General features: G+C 37.2%; 1 protein-coding gene and 1 long non-coding RNA gene across 2 annotated transcripts in view; both read left to right on the plus strand.

Moving 5' to 3' along the window:
• mymx (myomixer) overlaps window positions 1–15,571 on the plus strand; it is a 60,597-nt gene extending 45,026 nt beyond the window's left edge. The window contains exons 20-31 of the mRNA XM_016544907.1: window positions 1,403–1,558; window positions 2,750–3,064; window positions 3,221–3,319; window positions 8,315–10,231; window positions 11,056–11,121; window positions 11,263–11,343; window positions 11,518–11,604; window positions 11,799–11,890; window positions 12,014–12,099; window positions 12,196–12,468; window positions 13,214–13,321; window positions 14,664–15,571. Of these exons, the coding sequence (XP_016400393.1) occupies window positions 1,403–1,558; window positions 2,750–3,064; window positions 3,221–3,319; window positions 8,315–10,231; window positions 11,056–11,121; window positions 11,263–11,343; window positions 11,518–11,604; window positions 11,799–11,890; window positions 12,014–12,099; window positions 12,196–12,468; window positions 13,214–13,321; window positions 14,664–14,911 (3,528 nt within the window). The 3' untranslated portion in view covers window positions 14,912–15,571. The remainder of the gene's footprint in view (window positions 1–1,402; window positions 1,559–2,749; window positions 3,065–3,220; window positions 3,320–8,314; window positions 10,232–11,055; window positions 11,122–11,262; window positions 11,344–11,517; window positions 11,605–11,798; window positions 11,891–12,013; window positions 12,100–12,195; window positions 12,469–13,213; window positions 13,322–14,663) is intronic.
• Window positions 15,572–15,828: 257 nt separating this feature from the next.
• Window positions 15,829–18,024, plus strand: LOC107733353 (uncharacterized). Its single transcript, XR_001638966.1, has 2 exons — window positions 15,829–16,225; window positions 16,344–18,024. It is a non-coding gene; the product is annotated as an uncharacterized LOC107733353 (long non-coding RNA).
• The last annotated feature ends 6,059 nt before the right edge of the window (window positions 18,025–24,083 follow it).

Genomic DNA, 24,083 nt, shown 5'->3' on the forward strand with positions numbered 1-24,083 from the left:
AAAAAAGAAATTATTATTTTTATTAATAATAATTATTATTATTATTATTAATTAGTAGTAGGAGTAGTAGTATTGCAAAAAAAAATTCATGGTCCTAAAAATAGAGCTGATTTTATTCATGCAGATTTTTGTTGTGAAATGTTACCTGGACATGCTTTCATGCGATTCACCCTTTTGTGGGGTTGTTTCTTTTTAAAAAAAAGTAAGACAGCAACCGAGTGTTTTTGCAACACAATAACGCGTCCAAAGCATTTACCAGTGAAAGCGCTCTGAGAACAGGAAGCCTCTTGTTTGCCGGGACTCGGTGACCTCCCGGTGTTGATCTAATGGAAACGTCTTTCTCCCAATTCTTGTGATGAATTTGTTTTAGCACATTGTTTCTAGAGTCTGTTTCCTGTTGGGGTTGAAGCTGGACATCCACCGAGGTTTTGTTCGATAATGAAGTGAGCCCACACATGCCTTTATTATCCACACAGGACTCCATTGTGTGCGAGTTTTTGGCGTTTATGATGTGTATTTGTAAGTGTCGGTTGATTCATTTGAGACTGCAGCATTGTGCGGGTGCGTTGCAATGCAGTAATACCTAGATGGCGTGCAAAACGCAAACACATCTGTCTGGAAACCCCAAAGTGCAAGAAATGACCTAATGGCTCATACTAAAATAGTTTGACGCTCATGCACAAAGCATCTGACAATCTCTGTTTTGCAGGCGGAGATCTGAAACACTGAGCGGCTTGATTCTTATTAACGCTTTTAATTAGCTTAGAAAATCTGTCAGCGATGCCAGCAATGCATATGTGAAGCATATGGTTAACCGATTTAAAGCACTGAAAATGTCAAACCGTACGAGTTTGCAAAGGGTTTATGCTGCAAAAATAGCACTAGTTGGATGGTAGTATGCAATTGTGAACTTAAACCTAGACGTGTTTCTTCTTGGCTCCGGAGGGTTAATAATGGCCTCCTGAAGCGAATCCATGCATTTTTGTAAGAAAAAAAATCCATATTTAAAACTTAATTAAACAGTAATCTCTAGCTATTATTATTAATTATTATTATTATTTTTAATTATTAATTTATAACTATTATTAATTAATATTACCCATCCCTACCCGGAGCCGTGTGGAGCATTTTTTATGATGTATGGATGCGCTTTATTGGGCTTCTATTGGACTATTGAAAAATAACACCCATTCACTGCCATTATAAAGCTTGGAAGAGCCAGGACATTTTTTAATATAACTGAAAGAATCTGAAAGAAAGTCATATGCACCTAGGATGTCTTGATGGTGAGTAAATCATGGGGTAATTTTCATTTTTGGGTGAACTATCCCTTTAATATCTGCTTCAGTTGCTTCTGGGATGACAGAACGTTAAAATGGTTTGTTTATTATGTCTTGTGCAGATCAGAGAGAGGATGGAGGAGCTGAGGAGCATGCTGGGATGGATCCTGGTCCACTGGAGGGCTCAGAAGGATCAGCTGTTGAGCAGACAGAAGGCTGAAGAAGCTCAGACAGACGCTATTTACTCAGAGGCCACGGTCTGCAGCCTGCAAACACAGGTAGAACCCATTCATTTGTGATTTTCCCCTCTTTGGATAAATTAAGTTTATCAATCAATCAGTCATTCATGGTGCAGATATTAAAAACTGTGATTGAATTAAAAAATTCACTTCATCACTCCTGTTGTACATACATGACAATTGTAAAGAAACATGTCAAGGTTACGCTTCAAATTGAAGTAAATATATATATATATATATATATATAATATATACAGTATATATACTGTATATAGTTAATGTAAAAAAATACAAAAATAACTTGCAATGCAATGATTAAAAAAATTCTCAAATGCTACAAACAATCTTTTCTTTTTATTAATATAGTTTACATTTTTCCATTATAGAAATGGGAATTCGAAGATGGGAAATGGGCTCATTTGTCTTAAATAATATCTGTATCAATCAATCAATATCTTACAGTAAAAATATACTGTAAAGCAGTGACTTTTCAATTTACATCAGCATATACAAAATACTAAGAAATACTTCACCATTTTATGAATAAATATTTTTTTGCATCAGCATATATTAAATGCTGCAGATGCTACTAAATGTATAAATACTTCACTATTTAATAATATAGAATTTTTGCATTAAAATGTAACAGTGCAAACAATCTTAATGGTCCTGAAATCCTTGACCGTTTTCATGAGATCAACCCAAAATAACAAAATAATATAAAAAAATAAATAAAGAAATAAATTTCAATTTTTTTTATGAATTATGGATTTTTATAATTCCGCTTATTCTCAGTGATGATTTGTATTAGATATTCATTTTTATATTGCATAATTTTTTTTCTTTTAAAGTAAAAAATACTGTAATGCAGTGATTTTTTAAATTTAAATCAGCATGTATTAAATGAATGCTACTAAATGTAGAACAATCACAGTGCGAACAAGCTTTACTATTTTATTCATATAGAATAAAATATAGAGGATAATATAGTTTTTTTTTTTTTTTGCTTTTTTAATAATGGGAAATTGAAGGCAGGAAATGTGCTTAATTGTCAAATAATGTCACAATGCAAGCAATCTTAAAAGTCCTAAAATACAATATGTTTTTGTCATTATGCAAAATAAAAATTTTTGTTTGTGAAATGTGACCTGGAAATCCTTGACAGTTTTCGTAAGATCGACCCAGAGATGCAGTCTCCTCATAAAGCATGCTAAATCTGGCATTTTTCAGGTGGAAACCTCACCCGAGGCTTCTCAGAAGGGAACGGAAAGCCTCACAAGTGCTCCCCCTGGTGACATGGAGGACAGTTTGCAGCACAATTATGAATACGAGGTGATGAAGAGTGTCAGTCCTAAAGGAAGCGATGATAGCGGTCATTTAAAAAGGCCGAACTCGCCGTACCTGGTGCTGAAGGAACCCAGTCCTTCAGCTTTAGGAGGCACTGTCAATCTCATCCTCAGCTTCAGTAACTCTGGAGACACACAAATCCAGGTACAAGCGCCCGGCAGGGAAGGTGGCGTGCCGGTGCTCGAGCCTGTGCACAGGGTGAGAATTATTAAAAACCACAGTCACACAAAGTCAAACCCTATTGCACTTATACGCTACTCTGTGTTCGATATCCCTCTCAGCCTCCTTACTTTTTGCTTCTCTTTCCTCAAAAACACCCTTCTCTGTTGTGTTTTGTTCTACATTCCCCTTCAGCCTCACACTTCTGCCTGTAAAAGTTTCTGGAAGCGCTGCCAGGGGATTTTTGGTAGTTTAAAGCAAAAGAAAAAGATTTATCGACACAGTGCAGAAGAGGTAAATATAGTTGGTCAGTGGCCCTGCACGAGTAAACAGAAATATGCTAGTTGTGCGCAGTGCTGGGTAGTAACTGATTACATGTAAACTGGATTACGTAATCAGATTCCAAAAATTAAGTACTTGTAGTTTTTATTGATTACATAGTAATCACACACTAGCAATAAATGATTCATCAATTTTTTCATCGTTTAAATTTTCCTTTCTAAAATAGCCTGCCGTTAAAGGTCTCCAGTTTTGTGGACATTCACACAAAGACCAGTCATTAGTCCGCTGGCTATAATTACACAAAAATCTTGTGTTTTCTCAGCATCCCAACATTGCATTAACTACTGATTGAGCAAATTCTTTTTTTTTTAAATTATCACAGAGTTATTTAACCATGCATTACTATGTATTTGGAAGGCTTTTGTCTTTCAAACACAATTATTTTAAAAGGATTTATTGTAATTTTAAATTTTTATGATTATTAGCAGTTTCTTCACGAACCCCAGTTTGGGAAACCTGACGTAATGTAATGTTTACTGCACTTTGTTGTTAATAACAACAAATATAATATATTTTCTTTCTCTTTGTATTTTTATATCAATATGTTACAAGATTATCCTATTTAAATCAATGTGATAAATGAGTTAGGTCAAAAGTATGGAAGCCTGTTTCCGCCACTGAATTAAAAAAAAAAAGGTAATTGCGGGTTTTTATCTCACAATTCTGACTTTTTTTTCTTTGCAATTGCGAGTTTACATCTCGCAACTCTGACTTTTTTTCTCAGAATTGTGAGATATAAAATTGCAATTGCGAGTTATAGGAATCAGTAACGGACTACAATTTGTAAGTAATCTACCCAGCACTGCTTGTGTGTGTGTGCATGAGGACTGTAGTGTGATGGACTGACTAACATCATGATCTCAAAACATCTCATCGTATTTTTTTGATAACTGAAGCATTGCAGTAAATCTCAGAATCATAGTCTAATAATATGCTATTCTGAAAAATCGCCATTGGCCTGATCATTTATTTGTGCCGTGGTTGGAAAGAGAAAGAGACTTGATGGAAGAGGGGTCACTGCGGTTTAGAGGGGATTGCAAACAGGTATTGGCAGGTAATGAGAAGATGACGGAGGAAATAGCCACTTCCAATGATCTCATTTTGAGCTGCCAGTATGTGGGAAGTATTAGAAACCGGGATGAGAAACTCTTCCAAGACAAACATAAAGCCTCATTTCAAACATTCGGGTTGTTTACAAAACTGTCTTTGGGAACATTTTGAAAGTAATTGCAGCAAAAATGAAAAGCGTGTGTTTCTTGGAATGGTTACAGGGGTATAAAAATATAGTAGCATATAGTAGCCTTTGCTACGATGGTTTTGCAATATCCTTGGGTCTTTTATTATGCCATTAGGGTCTGTGAAGTGTAAACGTCTGTCAGTATTAGAAGTTATTTTGGAAATTTTGTCCATTGCTGTAGGTTTGCAGCTCTCATGTAATCCAGTAGATTTTTTTGAAAACATCAGGAAGATTAGGGCTTGTGGGAAAGTGTCTAGCTGCTGTCATATCGTCTAATTTCAAATGCATTATGATATCTGTCTGCAGGATTTTTTATTTTGTGCCCTTGCAGCTTTCAGCACATATAGAGTCGCCGCTTACAAACGAGACCCTAGAGATCAGAGTGTATAATCACACAAAGTCAGAAATGATCATCGAAACATGTATGCATTCTTCTGCACCCATACAATAGCTTTGCATGAGGAACAGAGCAAACTTCTAGTCTTTTTACTAGCATTGCCCCCCAAATAGTGCGTAAGAGGCTTAGTTAACCAAAATGTTTTTAGTCGGTTAGTCACAGAAAAACTGTCCGTGATGAACAGATAGTTAACGGCTGGTCCTTGAGGTAATTACAGTAAATCCAGGAAGGAAATTCAAATATTAATCTATCATTCATCAACCTCAAATGTGGCTTATCTTTTGAAAGTGAAACATGCAAGTAGCAGCACGTTAACTTAGATAAATGTGCACTTTTAGGCACATATCCAAGTGTTTGTGTGGAGTGTGGATGCTATTAGCACACTTACTGCATTTGTCCTGATAACAGCGAAAAACATCTTAAAAATTGCTGTCATTTTTACTCATGCAGATAAGAGTAATACATCATTTGAAACTGTAAAGGGTCTACTTTTATTTGTGTACACTCACAGTATCAACAAAATGTTGTGCTTTCGCAAAATAAAGAAAACTATCAAGATGCGTTTTTTTTTTTCCGTCTCCATGAACTGGAGCGCATCACAAAAATGAACCGAAACTCAGCGTATAGGCTACTGCCTCACAAACATGAGAAATATATCTATAGAACGCAGAGGTGTAAAGTATTGGAGTAAATGTAATTAGTTACTGTACTTGAGTATCTTTTCGGGTACTTTGTACACCTCTGATAGAACGATTGAAACATCTACTTTTGAATGAACCGATTCAAAACAAATACTTTCCGACTCAGAAAACACTAGTTTATTCATAAATAATTAAAATATCTCCATGCTATTTTTTCCGACACATTCATAGTCATTATTTTTGCCGGTGCTTTGCAGAATAGACTATATATTAAAGCCTATTATTTAACTAATTAAATTAATATAAACATGCGATTATTCGATTAATGGCTTAAATGAATTACTGAAAGTCAAATCTTTAGTTAAGGGCAACTCTACTTTTTACTCTTTAAACTCTTGCTCCGTCATGACAAATGAGTCAGAAACCAGCAGAGGCCAGGGGTCTTTATTAGATCTGAAGATTTGCTGCAAATCGGTTGTTTTAACCAGATATGCATGGACGGAGGAAGACAATGACAAAGGAAGCAGATGATAAGAGAGGTGATAAGATGCATGCAGTGGGGTTTTTCACTCTTACATAAGCTCTCTTTAGGCCTGATGTAAACTCATTCATGACAGCCGCGCGGTGCTGAGATGTGACCTCACCCTTCGCTTCCCATGATCGCTGAGATCTGAAATCGCTCTCAGCAGGAGCGGGGGGTGCTGGAGAATTTGTTGTGAACTTTCTAGAAGGCCCTCCTGACTGCTCTGTGTGATTTATGGTCTGGGGCTGCCAGAGCAACACAAGATTAGTCACAGGGTGAAAGGTCAAGCCATTACAGCTGTGTATGATGACATGTTTAAGAGCAGATGATTCGTATTAAGCCCAGAGTAAAAACAAAAAAAAATGAATGTGTACTTGTGTAGTCTTGCTAGTGTTCTTTTGTTAGTGATGTTCTCATGTAAATCTAATGTTTTTGCGTTATTAGTGGTGTTTGCTAAGGTTTGGTGTGGCTTTTTGATGTAAGCAACCACTCAGAACACTTTAGAAATCACATAGCAACACCCTAGCAACCATCTAGAACATCAATCATATAGCAACTCCTTAGCAACCACCCAGAACACCTTCGTGATCACATAGCAGCACACTAAAAAACACTCGGAACACCTTAGCAGCTGCATAGTAACGCCCTGCCAACTACTCAGAACATTTTAGTAACAGCATAGCAACTCCCAAGCAACCATCTGGAACACCTTTGCAATTACATAGCAACACACTAACCATTCAGAATAGCTTGACAACTGCACAGTAACGCCCTGACAACTGTCCAGAATACCTTAGCAATAGCATATCAATGCCCTAGCAATCAAATAGAACATCTTAGCAGTAGCATAGCAACACACTAAAAACCAATTAAAACACAACCATATAGTATGGCCTGGCAACTACCCAGAATCCCATAGCAACACCCTGGCAACCACCTGGAATAGCTTAGAGATCTCGTAGCCCTGGCAAGTATCCAGAACACCTTAGCAAAAGCATAGCAACACCTTAGCAAACACCTAGAGCAGCTTAGCAATAATATAGCAACATACTAAAACACTCTGAACACCTTACCAACTGCTTAGTGACATCCTGGCAACTAGCCAAAACACCTTGGCAACAACATAGCAATGCCCTAGCAACCACCTAGAACATCTTACCAACAGCATAGCAACACACGAAAACACTTAGAACACCTTAGCAACTGCATAGTAATGCCCTGGTAATGACCCAGAATACCCATAGCAACACAATAAAAACCACTTACAAAACGTTGGTAACCACATAGTATGTAGCGAAAACATAGCAACGCCGTGGCAAACATCCAAAACATCCTGGCAGTGTAGTGGCAAGTTTTGCATAATTTTTCTTCACAGAATGCAAGAAATGTTTATTTTTTCCCATAACAAATGTGAATTCCAGCTGCTTAACGTAAGCAGTGAAGGAAAAGATGTTTCAGAATTTTAAATGTTTTTATCATTGCAGAGCAATGTCATCATTCATCAGTAACAAATGTGAAGCAACATGTTTCTATGTTTTTGCTTAGGAATGCTTTGCTTGAGCCAGAGACTCACAGAAGTGCTATGTTCAGATACTAAAACACTTATTTTCATAAATCGTTATACAAATAATCATTTTTCAGTGTTTGAATTGTGGATTACACTGGCCATAAAAAGTATTTGGACACTTAAGCCACACTTAAATATGAATTTAAATATGAATTGCATAAGATAACAAAATACCAAACTAAGCCACATTTATTATCAAGATAACACAAGCAAACTTACAAGGTCCAAAATGAAGACTCTTTGCGGTTGTGAAATTGTTGATAGTTAATGTGATGAACTACACCTGTGTGTATTTGAGGAGAACTGACTTCATGCATGCATTAAAAATGACAGCAACAATTGTTTGCAGATGCCACTTCATTTGATATTTTGTTTTGCAATGCAATGACATTCATTCATTTTTATGTGCGACCTAACTGCCCAAATGCTTTTTAGGATCATTGTTCTTCAGATAATTAGCATGATGCATATTTGAAGGGTGAACTTTGTATTGAAGTGTGATACTTATGCATGCTAACCACTTTATGCATGGAAGAATAAAAGGTGATAACACTCTAAAACAATCTTATCCTTGTGTTTTAGGTAAGTACTTACTTGCATGTTACAGAAAACAACACGGCAGTGTATGAGAGTATGACGCTTCCCCAAGACAAAGCCTCGAGGCCCTCTTCCTCCTCTTCCAGGACCTCCCTGTATGCTTTCTCCTCCCCTTGCACCTCCCCATACTCCTCGTCCTCCATTGAAGACACCCTTCAGCAGACCAACAACCTCCTGCCAAAGAACAGCAACATCTCAATCTTTAGCAGCCTGAAGAGGAAGAGCAAGAAGGCGAAGAAGAAGAAAGATGACCGTAGACACACCATTCAGAAGATCATGGGAGAGGAGCTGTCGGAGGAGGCTGGGTTGCCACCTGTATGTGAACCGGTGACATACGATACACATACTTGGCCCCTGAAGGAAAGGAAGAAGCGGAAAAATGCAAGGAAACCAAACAGCGATGGGACTCAGGTCTTGGACTACATAAAGAACCCTTTAGTGAAAGACATAGATGCAGAATGTCCTGGAGAGGTTGGATTTCCAGTTCACCATACCTTAGAGGTTGCCACCCAAGGACATGTGAAGAACCACTGCAGATTTCTGTCCTTGGGTTCTGTGTTAAGCTTTGACCTGCCCAAGGATATGAGCCTCATCCCTAGCATTCAAGATGTCATCACAATTGGCCCTCTTGAGCAAAAAAAGACAGACTCTTATCACCAGGACTCTCAGGTTGATCGTCCAACAGCTCTGAGCACCTTTAAAACAGCCCGCTCACCTCCAACACAAAAAGAAGAGCTCAAACTAATTTCCCCTGGTGAAGTAACCCTCAAGATTGATTGTAAAGACTCCAAAAAGATCAGCATTGACACTGTATCATTTACTAAAGATGAATTTCCTCCTACACCTTCTCCTGTTGTTGAAGACATCTCATTTGAGGAGAATCGTCCCTCATTACTCAGTGATCTGACCAATATCCAACAGAAACACCTGTCTGGGATCAGTATAGTGCCTAAAGAAGAGGTGGTTAGTTGGGGAGCTAATGAAACTCAACTTGACAGCAAAGAGAACTACAATGTAAGCCCACCAGAAGATGCAAGCCAAGGGATAGCCAACCACAGCTCAACTATGGCAGAGATTCATGTATGTCCTAGTGTCCATACCATGGTTCACAATCTTAATGGACACGTGTACCATAGGCCAGCGAAATCCTCCAGCACTCAACAGTTAAGTCCCAGCCATATATCTCATGTGGTGTTGAACTTCAGAGCCAATGGAAGAGAGGACTCAGTGGACTCTGGTCACTCCAGCTCTGGAAGCTTCAAGTTATGTGCTGAGGGTCCGTACATAGACTCCTCAGATTGTCCAATGCCTCAGAGGACCTTTGGGAAGGTACCATCCCTGGATGCAGGAGTCTCCAACAAGAACTTAGAGTTCTCCAAGGACAAGAGCATTACCTTATCTATCGACGTTGATGATCCAGTTCATCCTGACCATCAACAGTTTGAGCAGGAAGAGGAGGAGCTGGAGGACATCTGGAACCACACCAACCGCTACCGAGAGAGTCTTAACTCTGACATCATGTATAATGGCTACCAGGCCACCTCTTCTCCAGACCGGCACAGGGAACCCTCACCCAAAGAACAAGCAGTGCTCTTCAGGAAGTTGGTCACGGCCTCCGCACCCAACCTTCTTGTGGCGGAGTTCAGACTGCCACCATCCATCCAGACTATGGTGGGTTCTGGGAAGCAGCAGAACCCAAGGGAAGAGAGGAAAATTCTGGATAAAGGGGACAGGAGGTCTTGGGCTGCGTTCACACAACAGGAACAGGTTTACAAACAGGTGGCTGTTAATGAAACTGCTTCAGATATGGTGAAACTACCTGAAATAGAGGACCAGCAAAAGTATATCTACCATTATAAAGAGGAGGAGGAGGAGGAGGAGAAGGAAACAGGGTTTCTGAAGGTGAGGTCTACAAGTTGGCTGTCAAACCCAGTTAGTTGTCGTTTAGGACTGTTTAAGTCAGGGGTGTCCAACCCTGCTCCTGGAGGGCCACTGTCCTCTTAGAGTTTAGCTCCAACCCCAATTAAACACACCTGAACTAGCTAATCAAGGTCTTACTAGGCATACTAGAAACTTCCAGGCAGGTGTTTTAAGGCAAGTTGAAGCTAAACTCTGCAGGACAGTGGCACTCCAGGACCGAGTTTGGACACTCCTGGTTTAAGTCCTGCTCCTGGAGGGCCAATGTCCTGTAGATTTTAGCTTCAATCAAACACAGCTGAACCAAGGAACTCAAGGTCTCGACGATTACTAGAAACTTCCGGGGAGGTGTGTTGGGTCAAGTTGGAGCTAAACTGTGCAAGACGGTGGCTCTCCAGGACCAGGATTGGACCCCCCTGATTTAAGTAGTTGACTTGCGCTGCCTTCAACACATGTCAGAATGATATTTATGAGATGAGCGCTCATGAGCGCCACCACAGTATTGTATTTAGTTAGACTTTCTGAGTTAGAAAGCTTGTCAATGAAAGAATCATGGTGGATACCTTACATTTCCCATCTTTCTCTGTGAGAGCAAAAATGCTCTTCACTATTTTGCATTTGCATTAAACGGCTGAAGTAGGAACTTCCTAGGAGGATTGAGGGTTTTATTAGGAAATCTTTGCCTTCAAATTAAGTTGTGGTCAGCATATCTCATATCATTTTGCCCATTGTTGTAGTTCTGATTAGTGCACATGTAATCTGTTTTTGTCATGGTAATTAACGCATTGATATGTGTTCTCTCTCCACAGGACCAGTCCATGAGCCTCCTGTCTGTTCATATGGGATTGGATGGGACCAATGACAATGATATCCAGGTACACAAAGTATAATTGCAGACCATACCAGAACAGAGAGTATGTGCTTTAACGTTCTTCAGAATATTGATAAATAAAAGACATTATTGTATCTCATCATATCAAGGTTGTTAATTCTAATCTTTGACCTTTCTGTTTCAGAGTGGAAGACAAGAACTGGAACTGCCATCTATGGAAGGTACACTGGAGAGGAAACACAAACTACAACTGGGTGGAAAGAAGGTAAATATCACAATTACAGATATTTGCTTGACCCCAACCAAAACAAATGAGCATTTTGTGTCACATGCCTCATGCTTTTACCTGCAGGCTACTGTGGTAGATGTCAGATTAGGTTGTTTTAGTGCATTTTCGGTTGGTCTTTATGTAACCACTAAGATAAATGTACTATTTCAGGCACCATGCAGGGTGTGGAACTCCTATCATGCTGTTCTGTACAAACAAACAATATGTTTCTATAAGGACAGTAAAGATACACTCAAGGTAAGCTTGAAGACTTCATGTTCTGGCTTTGCAACCAAGCAGAAAACTTTGTGTTCCTTTATTGCAAGCAGACATCATTAGTTACATTGCAAGGTTGAACTGTGATTAAATTGTGATTGAATTACGTTTAATGGCAGCTGTAAAGCATCTAAGGGTATGATTTCGCTAAAACGACTCTATATTTGTACCCATAGAGCTGTGTGACCAGCCTTCCTCTGAACCTAATTGGAGCGGTGTGTGAACCGTCACCAGAGTACACCAAAAAACCCAACTGCTTCTGCTTGAGGTAAATGACGAACAACTAAAGGGCGTCTCATGTTTGTTTTAGTTAGAGATGAAAGTAGTTGTTTGAATCGGTTTCACCTGCACAGGTTCAGTTGAAGGACTTTGTTTAACCATTTTCTCTCAGATTACGTGATGGATCTGAGTATCTCCTCAGTGCATCGTCCCGATTTATGATGAAGAAATGGATCCTCAGAATCCAAGCACACACTGGTAGTATACTATTAACTATCTGTCTCCGTCGTTAACAAGTTTTCATGCTGCATTATATGACCACAGACATATTCACATGAAATCCTATCTCTACAGCATCTAGCGATTCTGTAGTGAACAGATCAACATGTCATGGGTCTTCTGCTTCAGCGACGCTCCCTAGACATTCTCCTGCTATCACCGGCTGTCAGTGTGGAGATAAATGCCACTGCTCCATGAGAAATTATGTCACCACCACCGTTTTAGCACAGAGTCAGCCCGCCTCAGGCCGAACCAAAGAGATCATAGTCCACACCAATGACGGACTGCAGATCCACCAAAGGCACCAGGATCTGTTGCTCCCCTCGTTCTCAGATGCAGGTCATTGTGGTAAGAAACTGTGTGACTAATACAGTTCAGTGAACTAAGAAAAAATAAGGGTAGTTATTCCTGTAACTAGCTACTTTTTACTAACAAGAAATGGTGGTTACAATGTTTTTTTTTTTATTTACTTTATTTTATTTGTTTATTTTTTTTAATCTTTGGTTCGGTTCATATAAACAAACTGATTGGGGAAAAAATATATTAAAGGCTTCTGAAATTTTGATTATTTCAATTTTATGAATATAATTTCACGAATATTATATTACTATTTGATCCAATAAATGTAATAATAATAATAATAATATTTTTTTTAATCAGAATTTTGCCTTGTTGTTCAGTAAAGAAATCTATAAATATATAATTTATCTTAAGTATGCTGTTATAATGGATTTGAAAGCATACTTGAGATAAATTTAGCTTTCAGTAGCTTCCAAAACACTGGCAACTAATGCAAGTAATAAATAAACAATATGCAAGACAAATGTTTTAACATCCAAAAGAGGGCAGTAGAGGACTCTGGTACTGAGCAGAGCTTCACGCAGACATTATGAGGCAGGGTCACATCTGTTTGCTGTCAGCGGCTTTCTGTTTCGGGAGAAGCACTTCTATTCAGCTCTCTGGATTTTGTCATTTCCACCTTGGTCACATAATTTCTCACTTCGAGTACTTTGTTACTCACTTATACTGTCTGCCCTTGTACTGTAGAGTTTGAATGATTAATTTTCTTTTTTTTTTTCTTTCCTCTCTGTAGAGGATGAGTTTAACTCTCATGGCGAGTTTCGGAGACAGAATCTGTCCTCTATGTCCACCGTTCAGGGCTGGACCAGCGAAAAGAGACGCTCACACTCCTTTACCTCAGGTACAGTAACTCAATTGAGTCACATTTGCCACATACAGTTAGGGCCCTATGAAATACGTTTTATTTTTCCAAAATTCTGGACTGCGTTTTAATGATTAAATTAAATTTGAGTAATCAAAAAGCATGAAATCAAAAAACTTGTACAATTGAACAAGTTTAAGAAAAATATATTTTAAGGGCCATATGGAATGTTTTATTTTTTCCCCAAATTCCATTTAATTTTTTTCCCCCCAAATTCCATCCCCCCATTTTTTATTTTATTTTTTTCTAAATTCTGTTTTTTTTTTTCTGGATTCCGTTTTAATTACATTTTAGTAATCAAAAAGCATGTAATTAATTGAAATCATGAAACTTATACAATTCAGCAATTTATTGGAAGCTTAAAAAAAAAAAAAATTATGGCCCTATGAAATACTTTTTATAATTGTTTTATTTTTCTTAAATTCTGTTTTCAGTTTTAATGTTTCTGGATTCAATTTTAATGGTTTAAGCATGCTAATCAATAGAATTAATAAAACTTTAACAACTTATGGTTAACTTTATAGTTCCAAAACAGGTGTAATCAAATGGAGGCATAAAACATTAAAGGACCACTCCACTATTTTTGAAAATAGGCTAATTTTCCAACTCTCCTAGAGTTAAACAGTTGAGTTTTACCGTTTTCGAATCCAGGAATGAGCGTATAGTTCCTAGCCATATCGGCCTAGAAAATCACAACTTTTCATTTTCCGTCGGTCTTAGTACACGATGTAACTACAGAAGAGTCAAGTTTTAAATAGGAAAAATATAGAAACTCTTTGGTCATTTTTGAGCGAGATGCTAACGGTCTAATCAGATTCAATGATCTATGCTAAGCTAAAAGTGCTACCGCCAGACCCGGAGATCGGCTGAATGGATTCGAAAACGGTAAAACTCAACTGTTTAACTCTAGGGGAGTTGGAAAATGAGCCTATTTTCAAAAATAGTGGAGTGTTCTTTTAACAATATAATTAAAATGTAATCAGATGAAAATTAAACAAGTCCTTTTGTTTTTTGTCTGTTAAAATTAAAACATGGAAGAAAAATTGTGTAATTATTCCTTTAAAAAGTTTTAGTACTTTGTTATTATTATTATTATTATTATTGCTGTTACAGTTTGATTAAGCGTACAGTGCTACTTTTGATTTATGCATCTAAAATTTCAATTCCTTGACGTTCCGCATTATGCAGTAAATTCCATTTTTATGACTATGTTTCTGCAATTCTGTGTGCGTTTTCTGTATTGCGGGAATCATAGGGCCCTACAAATAAACGTTTAATCAATGTATATGAGCTTTGAATGCTGATATCTCTGTTTCTACAGCCACATATCAGAGGATCAAGCCTGTAGCGCCCCCTTCAGGCAAAGGCCAGGACAGCAGCTCCAGCTACTCGGTGACTTTATTCATCAGAGATGGTGAGATGCCGTCAGTCTGTAAAAGCACAGCGACGGCCCCGACAAACGGTGTCTGGCAGGAGTCCGTCTCCGATCTGCCCATTAAGAGCTACATGAGCCTCCCGCGACCGCCCAACAAATCCGTCTTCAGGAAGTTCTTTGGGAAAAAGGAGTGACGGACACTTTGTGACACTGCTGGTCAAAGACCCTGACTGACATGTGCAGGACACAAGTTACTATTTTTCTTACATTTATTTATGGATATGATGGCAAGAACCATTTTTGTATACTTTTAAATGAGATCTTGTATGATTGTGTTGCTGCGAGATAAGTGGAAAATTCACTCCTTCAACTTCTCACTTTATCAGCCGTTTTGATATCGGGCTCAAATGGATGATTTAGTCAAAAATGAAAATCATGTAATTTACCCTCATGTTGTTCCAAACACATATCACTCTTTCTTTCATGGAATGCATTTAGCAGCAATTTTATCCAAAGCAAATTACAAAGAGAACAAAAGCAATTTTATCACAGAGCCAACGATATTCGCAATATGCAATGCCATTAGACAACTATAGGAAGCATGCTAGCGGAGAAATGCAGAGAAGAAGAAAACTGAAATATTTAAAGAACAATGAAGTCTGTCAAGCTCCAAAAACACACCACAAATCTATCATAACAATTATGCATATGACTTGTCCGCTATATTTCAATTGCTTTGAAGTCATAAAACATCTTATTGTGAGAAACGGACCCAAATTTATGTCATTACTCTCTAACCAAACATTTTAATCAAACTTGATTGACGGCTGTGGGCCAAAAGTAAATGCATTATATCCAACTATATTATATTGGTATATTAAATTATGTATTATATTGTATTATATAATATATTAGTCTATTAAATCCAACTATATTATATTAAAGTGCATTAAATAAAAATAATTTAAATGTATTTTTTATGTAAAAATTTAAATCACTTTTTAAATTTTTCACAAAAATTCACTTGTATTGTTTTTACATTTCAATGCAAAAAAAGCAAAACAATGTTTTAAAAAATGCTAAAACAAAAATATTAATTAGAAATAAAGATATGCTTCAATAGTTTTTTTTTTTTTTTAATTATGGGGGGTTTTCTTTTTTCTATTTTTTCCCATCCTCTTGCATGGTGGGCCAAATCAAAGGTCATCACGGGCCAAATTTCTGCTCCATGTAAATCTTCCCTTGTTGCTTTTTTGTCATTTTGGAGCTCAACTGACGCAGTCCCCTTTCATTATATAAAAGGAGTGCCCAGTTCTTCTGAAAGAAGATGTTCCTGCAGAATTTAGCTCCATCACACCTGCCTAGATGTTTTTAATGACCCTAAACACTTTAATTAGCTCGTTCAGGTGTATTTAATTAAGCTTGCAGCAAAACTGTCCTCATGAGAAGGATTGGACAGAATATAATTCAAAAAGTGAAGAACACAAGAAAATAGGAACATCATGAGGGTGAGTAATGACCAGTTCACACTAAAAATTATTACTATATTATATTATTTCAAAACATTTTAGTTATAGCCATCATCATTGGTGTGAACTTTCATTTATGGATTAACTCTTCCTTCAGCCTCAACATTTTGCCATGCTGAGATTTCATCATTTGCCAGATTTGTTTCATGTGTATAAATGAGTGCAGTTTGCTGTGGATGTGATGACAGCCGTAAAATACTGCTGTAATGAATCTACTAATATGAGACTTTTGAAAGCTAGTGTGTTCAGTGTTCCCACCACATTCCTCTTGAGGTGGTGTGGCGTGTTTTCAGTTCATGTATGTTCTGTTTTTGGCGTGGATTGCAATTTCTGTTGATGATTATCTCTGAGTTTCAGAATGTCCACTCATTGTTTAGTTTCTCTGAGGTTTTGGCACATATTATTTGTCAGCTTGTCATGTTTTTCTGTGTCGGCTGGTTTGAGTTCTGTGTGGTCTCAACCAAAAATGAAAGCTCTGTCATTATTTATTTACTTGAGGGTGAGTAAATGTTGACAGTAATTTACATTTTTGGCCAACTGTCCCTTTAACGTGTGTTTCCAGACTATAAACATTTGATTCACTTATTCAAGCGTTGCTTTCTGTATTTAAACTAATGCAGTGTGTCAGGACATTTTTATAGGAAGTTTTTTTTTTTACTGTCTGGTCATGCATGATATTTTGAGATTGGTGACATGAATGTTTATGACCATTTTTACACAATTTAAACATGTAATGCATTATTTTAGATATTTTACAGTGGGAAGTATGTTCAAATTGAAAATGTCTTTATAAGCATTGTAAGAAAATAAGGTCATTAGAGCACAATGAGTATTGGCATTATTTCTTTAAAAGACGTGGTAAAGCAGAAACGCTGCACTGGTTATGGCATCATTTTATTGAGTGATATACATCCATAAACTACCATGCAATTATGAGTGTCCAAAAATAATAATTTGGATTAATAAATACTGCAGAGTAAGTATAGCTGAAATGTACACACAGCATCATATTGCATTTATACCCGGCCAACACTTAACATTCCCAGTTGTTTACTTTTGGTCTCTGTCTCTAGATATGATTATTTGTACTTTTTCAAATTACTTTTAAGGTTTTTTTTTTAATGCTTTGTGTGACCTATATTGCATTTGCAACAAGAGTTTGCAATCATTTGCATTTGTTTGCTGTATCAAAAGCAATAGCTACATACTGGGACCGTTTTTTCCCCATACTTGACTAGAATATTAAATATTTTATTGCATACACGGGGGCTATGCTAGAGCCCAGAATATCACAGGGACTTTGGTCAGTATGCAAACACCTAGTAACTGCATTTCAATTCAATTCATGTTTATTTGTATAGCACTTTTCACGAAACGCATTATTGCAAAGCAGCTTCACAGAAAATAAAACTTTCTACATTACAATTAGAAGTAGATTATCAGTGGTGACAAGGTGATGTCCATATGGCAGAAATGTACAGTTCTAGGACAGTAGAAATCATGCGCCCATATCTTTTAATAATATTACCAAGGGGCAGCATATATATTGAAAATAGCAGAGGGCCTAAGACAGATCCTTGTGGCACTCCACACTTTACTGGCGTTAAATGAGATGATTCCCCGTTTAAATAAACGGTGGTAATGGTCTGATAGGGTAGGATCTATCTTAAAGCCTGTCCCTGAACACCCATGTAGTCTTGTAATCGATCTATGAGTATGTCATGATCTAGTGTCGAATGCAGCACTAAGGTCAAGTAAAAGTAGTACTGAGATGCAGTCTGATGCAAGAAGCATGTCATTTGTAATAAAGCGCAGTTTCTGATGGGACCTGAAACCTGACTGAAATTCTTAATAGATATCATTTTGCATTTGACTTTTAACTGCAACGTTCCTGTTTGCTTATGTTTTTGGGAACCAAATAAGAATGTTCTGGGAACATTCTCTGTCGGTTCTTTTTTGTATCCAAAAACTAACCTTCCCAGAACGTTCTGGGAACCAAAAATTGTTTGCTGAGTATATCTAATTTCAGAAATTTATTTTTGAAATAAATGGAAAACTACAATATGAATTGAAATTGGTCGTTTTAACTTGCATTAGGTTGCGGGTTTTGTGGTTTGTGTAGTGATGTCCAATGGTCAGATCTGACTGACAATATTTTAAAGTAAATTTTGTGCGTTTTTATGCTATGCTTTGTAAAAAGAGCAAATAGGCAACGAAAAGCCTTCGGTGATAAATCAATGACCGCAGCTTCTCTCATAGTGAAGAAATTAGCTGTTTGTTTGATGCCTGATGTATTAACGATCCACCGGGCACAATTCAACACACCCTCGTCTTTCCCTCTCAGATGGGGATTTCAAAAGCGCTGATATGGAAACTACAGATAAACATTGTAAGAAAGCCTCCACAATAATCATTAAAACGGCGCGGAGGAGATCTGAGCCTTCCGGCTCGAGTCCAAATCCTCAGAGGTCGATGCTGCGCTCGTGCGTTTGCATATGAAAAGCTGTTATGACTGAAAGCTGGCTGCCCCTCCAATCCCTTTAAGCTTTCAGAGAGTCTCCGCATACATAATTGGTGAGCATTTCTCGTTGAAATGATGATAAGAGACGGTGCAGTCGCCACTCGAAATGAAACGAGCGGAGAAGCGAAAAAGAAAGAGGATCCGCGGTAAATCCGAGCGTCCCGGAGCCGCTGACAGCGGGGGGTAAAAGTGCTCGAACAATGGCTTTCAGCACTTGGTCAGTGTCGGATTAGAATGCATTAAGTGCTCGAAATGTGCTAAATGCAAAGGGACGGAGCTTTTTTTTTAATGGGCCGTAACAGTGTGGTGTGTAAAACGCTTTAGCATCATCCAGTATCGGCCCTGTATATGCAATATGATATTCAAAATTCTAGTCAAGTATGGAAAACAAAACCCAGTCAGATATGTAGCTATTGCTTCTGATACAGCAAACAAATGCAAATCTTTAGTAAGAACACATAAACCATTTAAAAAGTACCCAGATAGCACACGTCTGCAAAATGTCTGTTAAAGATCGCTTCATCTGGAAAGCATCTGCTGTGTACAAACATCTGATAGACATAGGTTTTACATACATTCTAAATCAAACATCTTAAAGACATCTTCTAAACGTCTATTTGTCATCTGATAGGAAACGTCCTATAGACTTATTGCAGATGAGCAAACTCTCTAAAAAAATATGTCTTGCAGATGTAAATGCAGACGCCAAATATACGTCTCGGTGATCAGGGTACACACTGTAAATGGCTAAATCGACCAGAATAACCGCAGAGACTAAGCAACTTAGCAATATGTATATATGTTTACATTTTTAGCATGTTATGCGATTGCTCATTGGCCTAAGTCTCTGCCATATTCTGGTTTGCTTAAATATTTGTGCGTTTTAAAATTTTAATGCTTTTTTTAATGCTTTGTGTGACTTTTATTGAAGCGCTTACATTTGTTGGAATGTGACTGGATTTTTTCCCTGTATTGACTAGTATATTAAATATGGTATACAAGAGACCAGAATATTGCAGAGACTATGTTAAAAATAGTCATGCTGCTTAGTATGTTTGCGGAAACTGATACATTTTTTCAGAATTTTTTGATGAATACAAAGTTCAAAAGACATTATAAATGCATTTACTGTCACTTTTGATCAATTTATTGTGTCCTGCTGAATAAAAATATTAATTACTTAAAATCTTGACCTCAAACTTGTGAATGGTCATGTGTGTATATATAGTCGCTCCTGTTTTTCATTAAGTGTGTGTGTATGGCTGTATGCCTGACATCAGCAAGACAGGACATTAATTTAATCCACTTCTCTGTCAATGACTCATTATTTCAATGAGTCAGTCATTTACATGAGTGAAGTTCAGCATCGCAGCTATTTTCCCATCCGTCCTCATCACGTCTCCGATGCTCATGATGAATCAATGAAGACTGAAAACTCTCAAGGACTTTCACAAAAGACATTCATCTGTGGTAATTAAAAGCCTCCCGCAGGAAAGCAAATCACAAATGAGATCACCTTTTATAAGGAGAATTTTGCTTTATCTGAGCTTCTATACTCATTCGTAGCTCTATTGATTTTCATTTCTCCATATGAGACAAAGTTGATGTTCAAATGACATATAGTGGGGTCCAAACGTCTGGGATCGTTAGTGAAAACGTCTCTTCCTGACGTCCTGCTGTCACTTTTACTCCATGATGTTGACAAATGAGCAGAGCGTGTTTAAAAAGACCATTGACTGGTGGTCACGAGTCAATTACGCCGATGACAGCCAACAATCGAGGTCATTCTCTGCCAGTCATCAGAAGGACTGAATTGGAGAGTGTCCGGTCAATGGCCGGCAGAGGGGCTTGTGTTACCTCACTGCCTGTGTCACAGAGGTCATGACCTGCTCCTGAACCCTGCGCCGCTGTAAACATTCGATCACGCCACAGGTCAAACTCACTCGACTCTTTGGGACAAAAAAGAAAAAAAAATCAATGTGCATTAACAAAGAAATACTTAGTTTTATCAAAGATTTATGAAAGATTATTTTAATATATCGATTTCTTTTTATTTTTATTGTTTTTGAAAGAAGTCTCTTCTGCTCACCAAGGCTGCATTTATTTGACAAAAAATACAGTAAAAAATGTAAAATTGTGAAATATTATTACAATTTAAAATAACTGTTTTGTTTTTGAATATTCCTGCGATCAAAGCTGAATTTTCAGCATCATTACTCCAGTCTTCAGTGTCACATGATCCTTCAGAAATCATTTTAATATGCTGATTTGCTGCTGGAGAAACATTTCTTCTCATTATATATGTATTTTTGTGGAAACAAAACACACTACCATTCAAAAGATACACATACAAAAGATTTCTATTTTGAATAGTGTTCTTTTAAACTTTCTACTGTGTTCATCAAAAAAAAAATTTTTTATAATTATCAGAAATTTAAAAATATACAATAGTATATCGGTGATTCATTCCTAGTGGATTTTGCAAAGCATCTCAGTGTTGAGTTACATCTAGTTATGCATGGGCAAAAATGTAAGGGAAGACTTGCCATTTTAATATGTTCTTTTCTCTGAGCTCGAGCTGAAGGGTTTGACCCGGTGTCATGGGAAACTCTCTGTCCAAATGTGTCCCTGAGGGCCGTTTCTGACCATCTCTCTTGTTATTGTCACCACTGGCCAGTTCCTCAGAGGTCATGACCTCTCAGTACCCACTGATTCATATGAGGAGGCTGGAATCCTATATGGTGTCCCAGGGCAATAAGGACGTGCTTGTCAGATGGAAAAGACTGAGAGCGCTGAATGCTGAAATAAAAAAAGCTCTTCACTGAAGCAAACGCTTCATAATATCACCAAGAAATAAAGAAGTAAAGTAAAAGTTGCTCTATGTGCAGCATTCGTCTCAATTTCACATTCATGCATTTGGCAGATACTTTTAACCTGTTAACCCACGGGCCGGAAGGGCGTGTTTAGGCGTGTCTGTGCTTTTAATTACCTTTGTTTAAAAACAATATTCAATCAACTATCAAAAACTATATATCATTTGACGGCTAAAACACTCAAGATCCATGTTCTGAGCTTGTTTTTTAAATCAATACACCAGAGAGGAAAGGGTTAACATAAATGCTGAAGGACATTCCACTGGGATGTGTGTGAGTGAAGGGTCCACTCTTCAAAATGCATCCCACTTTTTAATCCAAAACAACGAAAAAATAGGGGAAAAAACGAAAGATCCTCCTTTGTTTACATGAGCGATTCGAGTTATAGTTGTCGATAGCGTCCATTTTCAAAGAAATATCGATTCCAGCTTTGAAATGGCATTTGTTTCATATAGAAGATGTACATTTTTATCAGCTCATGCATTTCCTGGGATTTGAACCCATGACTTTGCTGTTGCAAGCATCAAAACACTTTCTTGGCTCTCAGTTTGTAAAAACACATAAATGGTGTTTACAGTAATGCACTTACAATAGAAGTCTATGAGAAATGTGAAGCTTGAATTTTGCATTTCAGTTGATTTTTGCATACAGTAAATGCTCATAATGGTGATCTGCAAGTCCCAAAAATAGACAATGATACACGGGGTAACTTTTTTTGGAGCAATGTTGCTTGGGCACAGTCTGCATAGATAAAACACAAATGTGTTAATCTGATATGAATATAATAATGTAAACCTGTAGTTTTGTCTGTATTTGAACTGTCAATTAAAAAAATAACTGAATTAATTATAATTTGATTAATTGCAAATTATTCAATATGCAAACAAAGGGTTAAATGTGTAAATCTGATATAAATATAAATCGGATAGGCAATTTTGTCTGTATTTTAACTGTCAATCAATTAAAAAATTAAATGAATTAATTATAATTTCAGTAACTAACTGCAAATAATTCAATATGCAAACAATATTTATTGGAAAAAAAAAATCAAGATGCCTCCAAATGAAGATAATTCAAAAGCAACACATTATTGTGGCAGAGGAATAAATAATTAAAATGACAAAAATGGATTTGTAGATGTCAAAATATTGTTTGTTTGTTTTTTGTATATCATTATTTTATTTGCATTATTAACATTGATTAAAAAACACAAATTTTGTTTACAGTAATGCACTTACAATGGACATTGCATTTTTTTAGGTTGATTTTGAGTATAAGAATCACAATTTTTTGTATGATTTTAATTTAGATTTGAAATTTGAGTTTGAACATTTACTTTCATAAAGAACTTTCCAGCAACTGGCCGCCAACTGAACTGATTTGCCTCTGAGGATAGTTTGTGGAGATACGGTGGCCGTGAAGTGCAAAGCAAATCACAATTCTGAAAACAAAAAGGTTCGGCAAAAGGCGGGATCGAACCCCGGTCCATCGCGTCAAAAAGCCAACAACACGCGCTTATCCATCTGCGCCACTTGAGCTGATGATTTACAGCCACTTTTAACTAAATGTAAATAGACACCCCGTATTTTTTATTCCATAGTAAGGGCAATTCATACAATACATTTAAACTGAGCTACTTTAATACCATCTCCGAACTTTCTACCGCGACTCTGCTGTTCTTCTGCTGGTTTTTCCTGTGTTCGTTGATTGACAGATGTCTCGTCCAGTCAGCGGTGGGTAATCCCAAACCAATGGCGCTGTCTCAAACTATACCTACCTCTTCCGGTTTGTCTGATTTGTCCTTGTGTTTTCTGACTTGTTAATTTGTTTTCGGATTTGTCGTTGTGTTTTCTGACTTGTTATTTTGTTTTCGAATTTGTCATTGTGTTTTCTGACTTGTTATAATGTTTTCTGAATTGTTGTTGTGCTTTCTGAATTGTTATTTTGTTTTTTAGACTTGCATTTGCGTTTGTAATTTTGTTATTTTGTTTTCAGAATTGTGATTTGCTTTGTACTTCACGACCACCGTACTTTTCTGCTAGTCTTGTGTGTGTCAAGTGAAAGTTACCAGGTTTTCCATCTTCATGTGACCATGACAGAGTCCTGGATAACTTGACAAGGTTAGTAGGCAATTTCATTATACTAGTGTCATGTTAACACATCTTAAGAGTGCATTTGAACGTTTGTCCCACTGCAATGTTTTGCACCACAGATGTCCATTGTAAGTGCATTACTGTAAAAACAAAAGGACGATTGAAAAGGATTTCTGTGGTTAATGGTGTTTTACCTGGATGAGTTGTACAAGAGATGCATGCAAATGGTTAACCTGCAATCTATCTTTACTTCATCACACTCATTTATTCACAAAGCTTGTTTCTGAATAGATGTGAGAGTGTTTGGCTCATGAACAGGTGTCTGCTATCGTGTGTTCAGGTCTCCAGTG

This window comes from Sinocyclocheilus rhinocerous, unplaced genomic scaffold (genome assembly GCF_001515625.1).
Source record: "Sinocyclocheilus rhinocerous isolate Xijiao unplaced genomic scaffold, SAMN03320098_v1.1 scaffold790, whole genome shotgun sequence".
Taxonomy (NCBI): Eukaryota; Metazoa; Chordata; class Actinopteri; order Cypriniformes; family Cyprinidae; genus Sinocyclocheilus; species Sinocyclocheilus rhinocerous.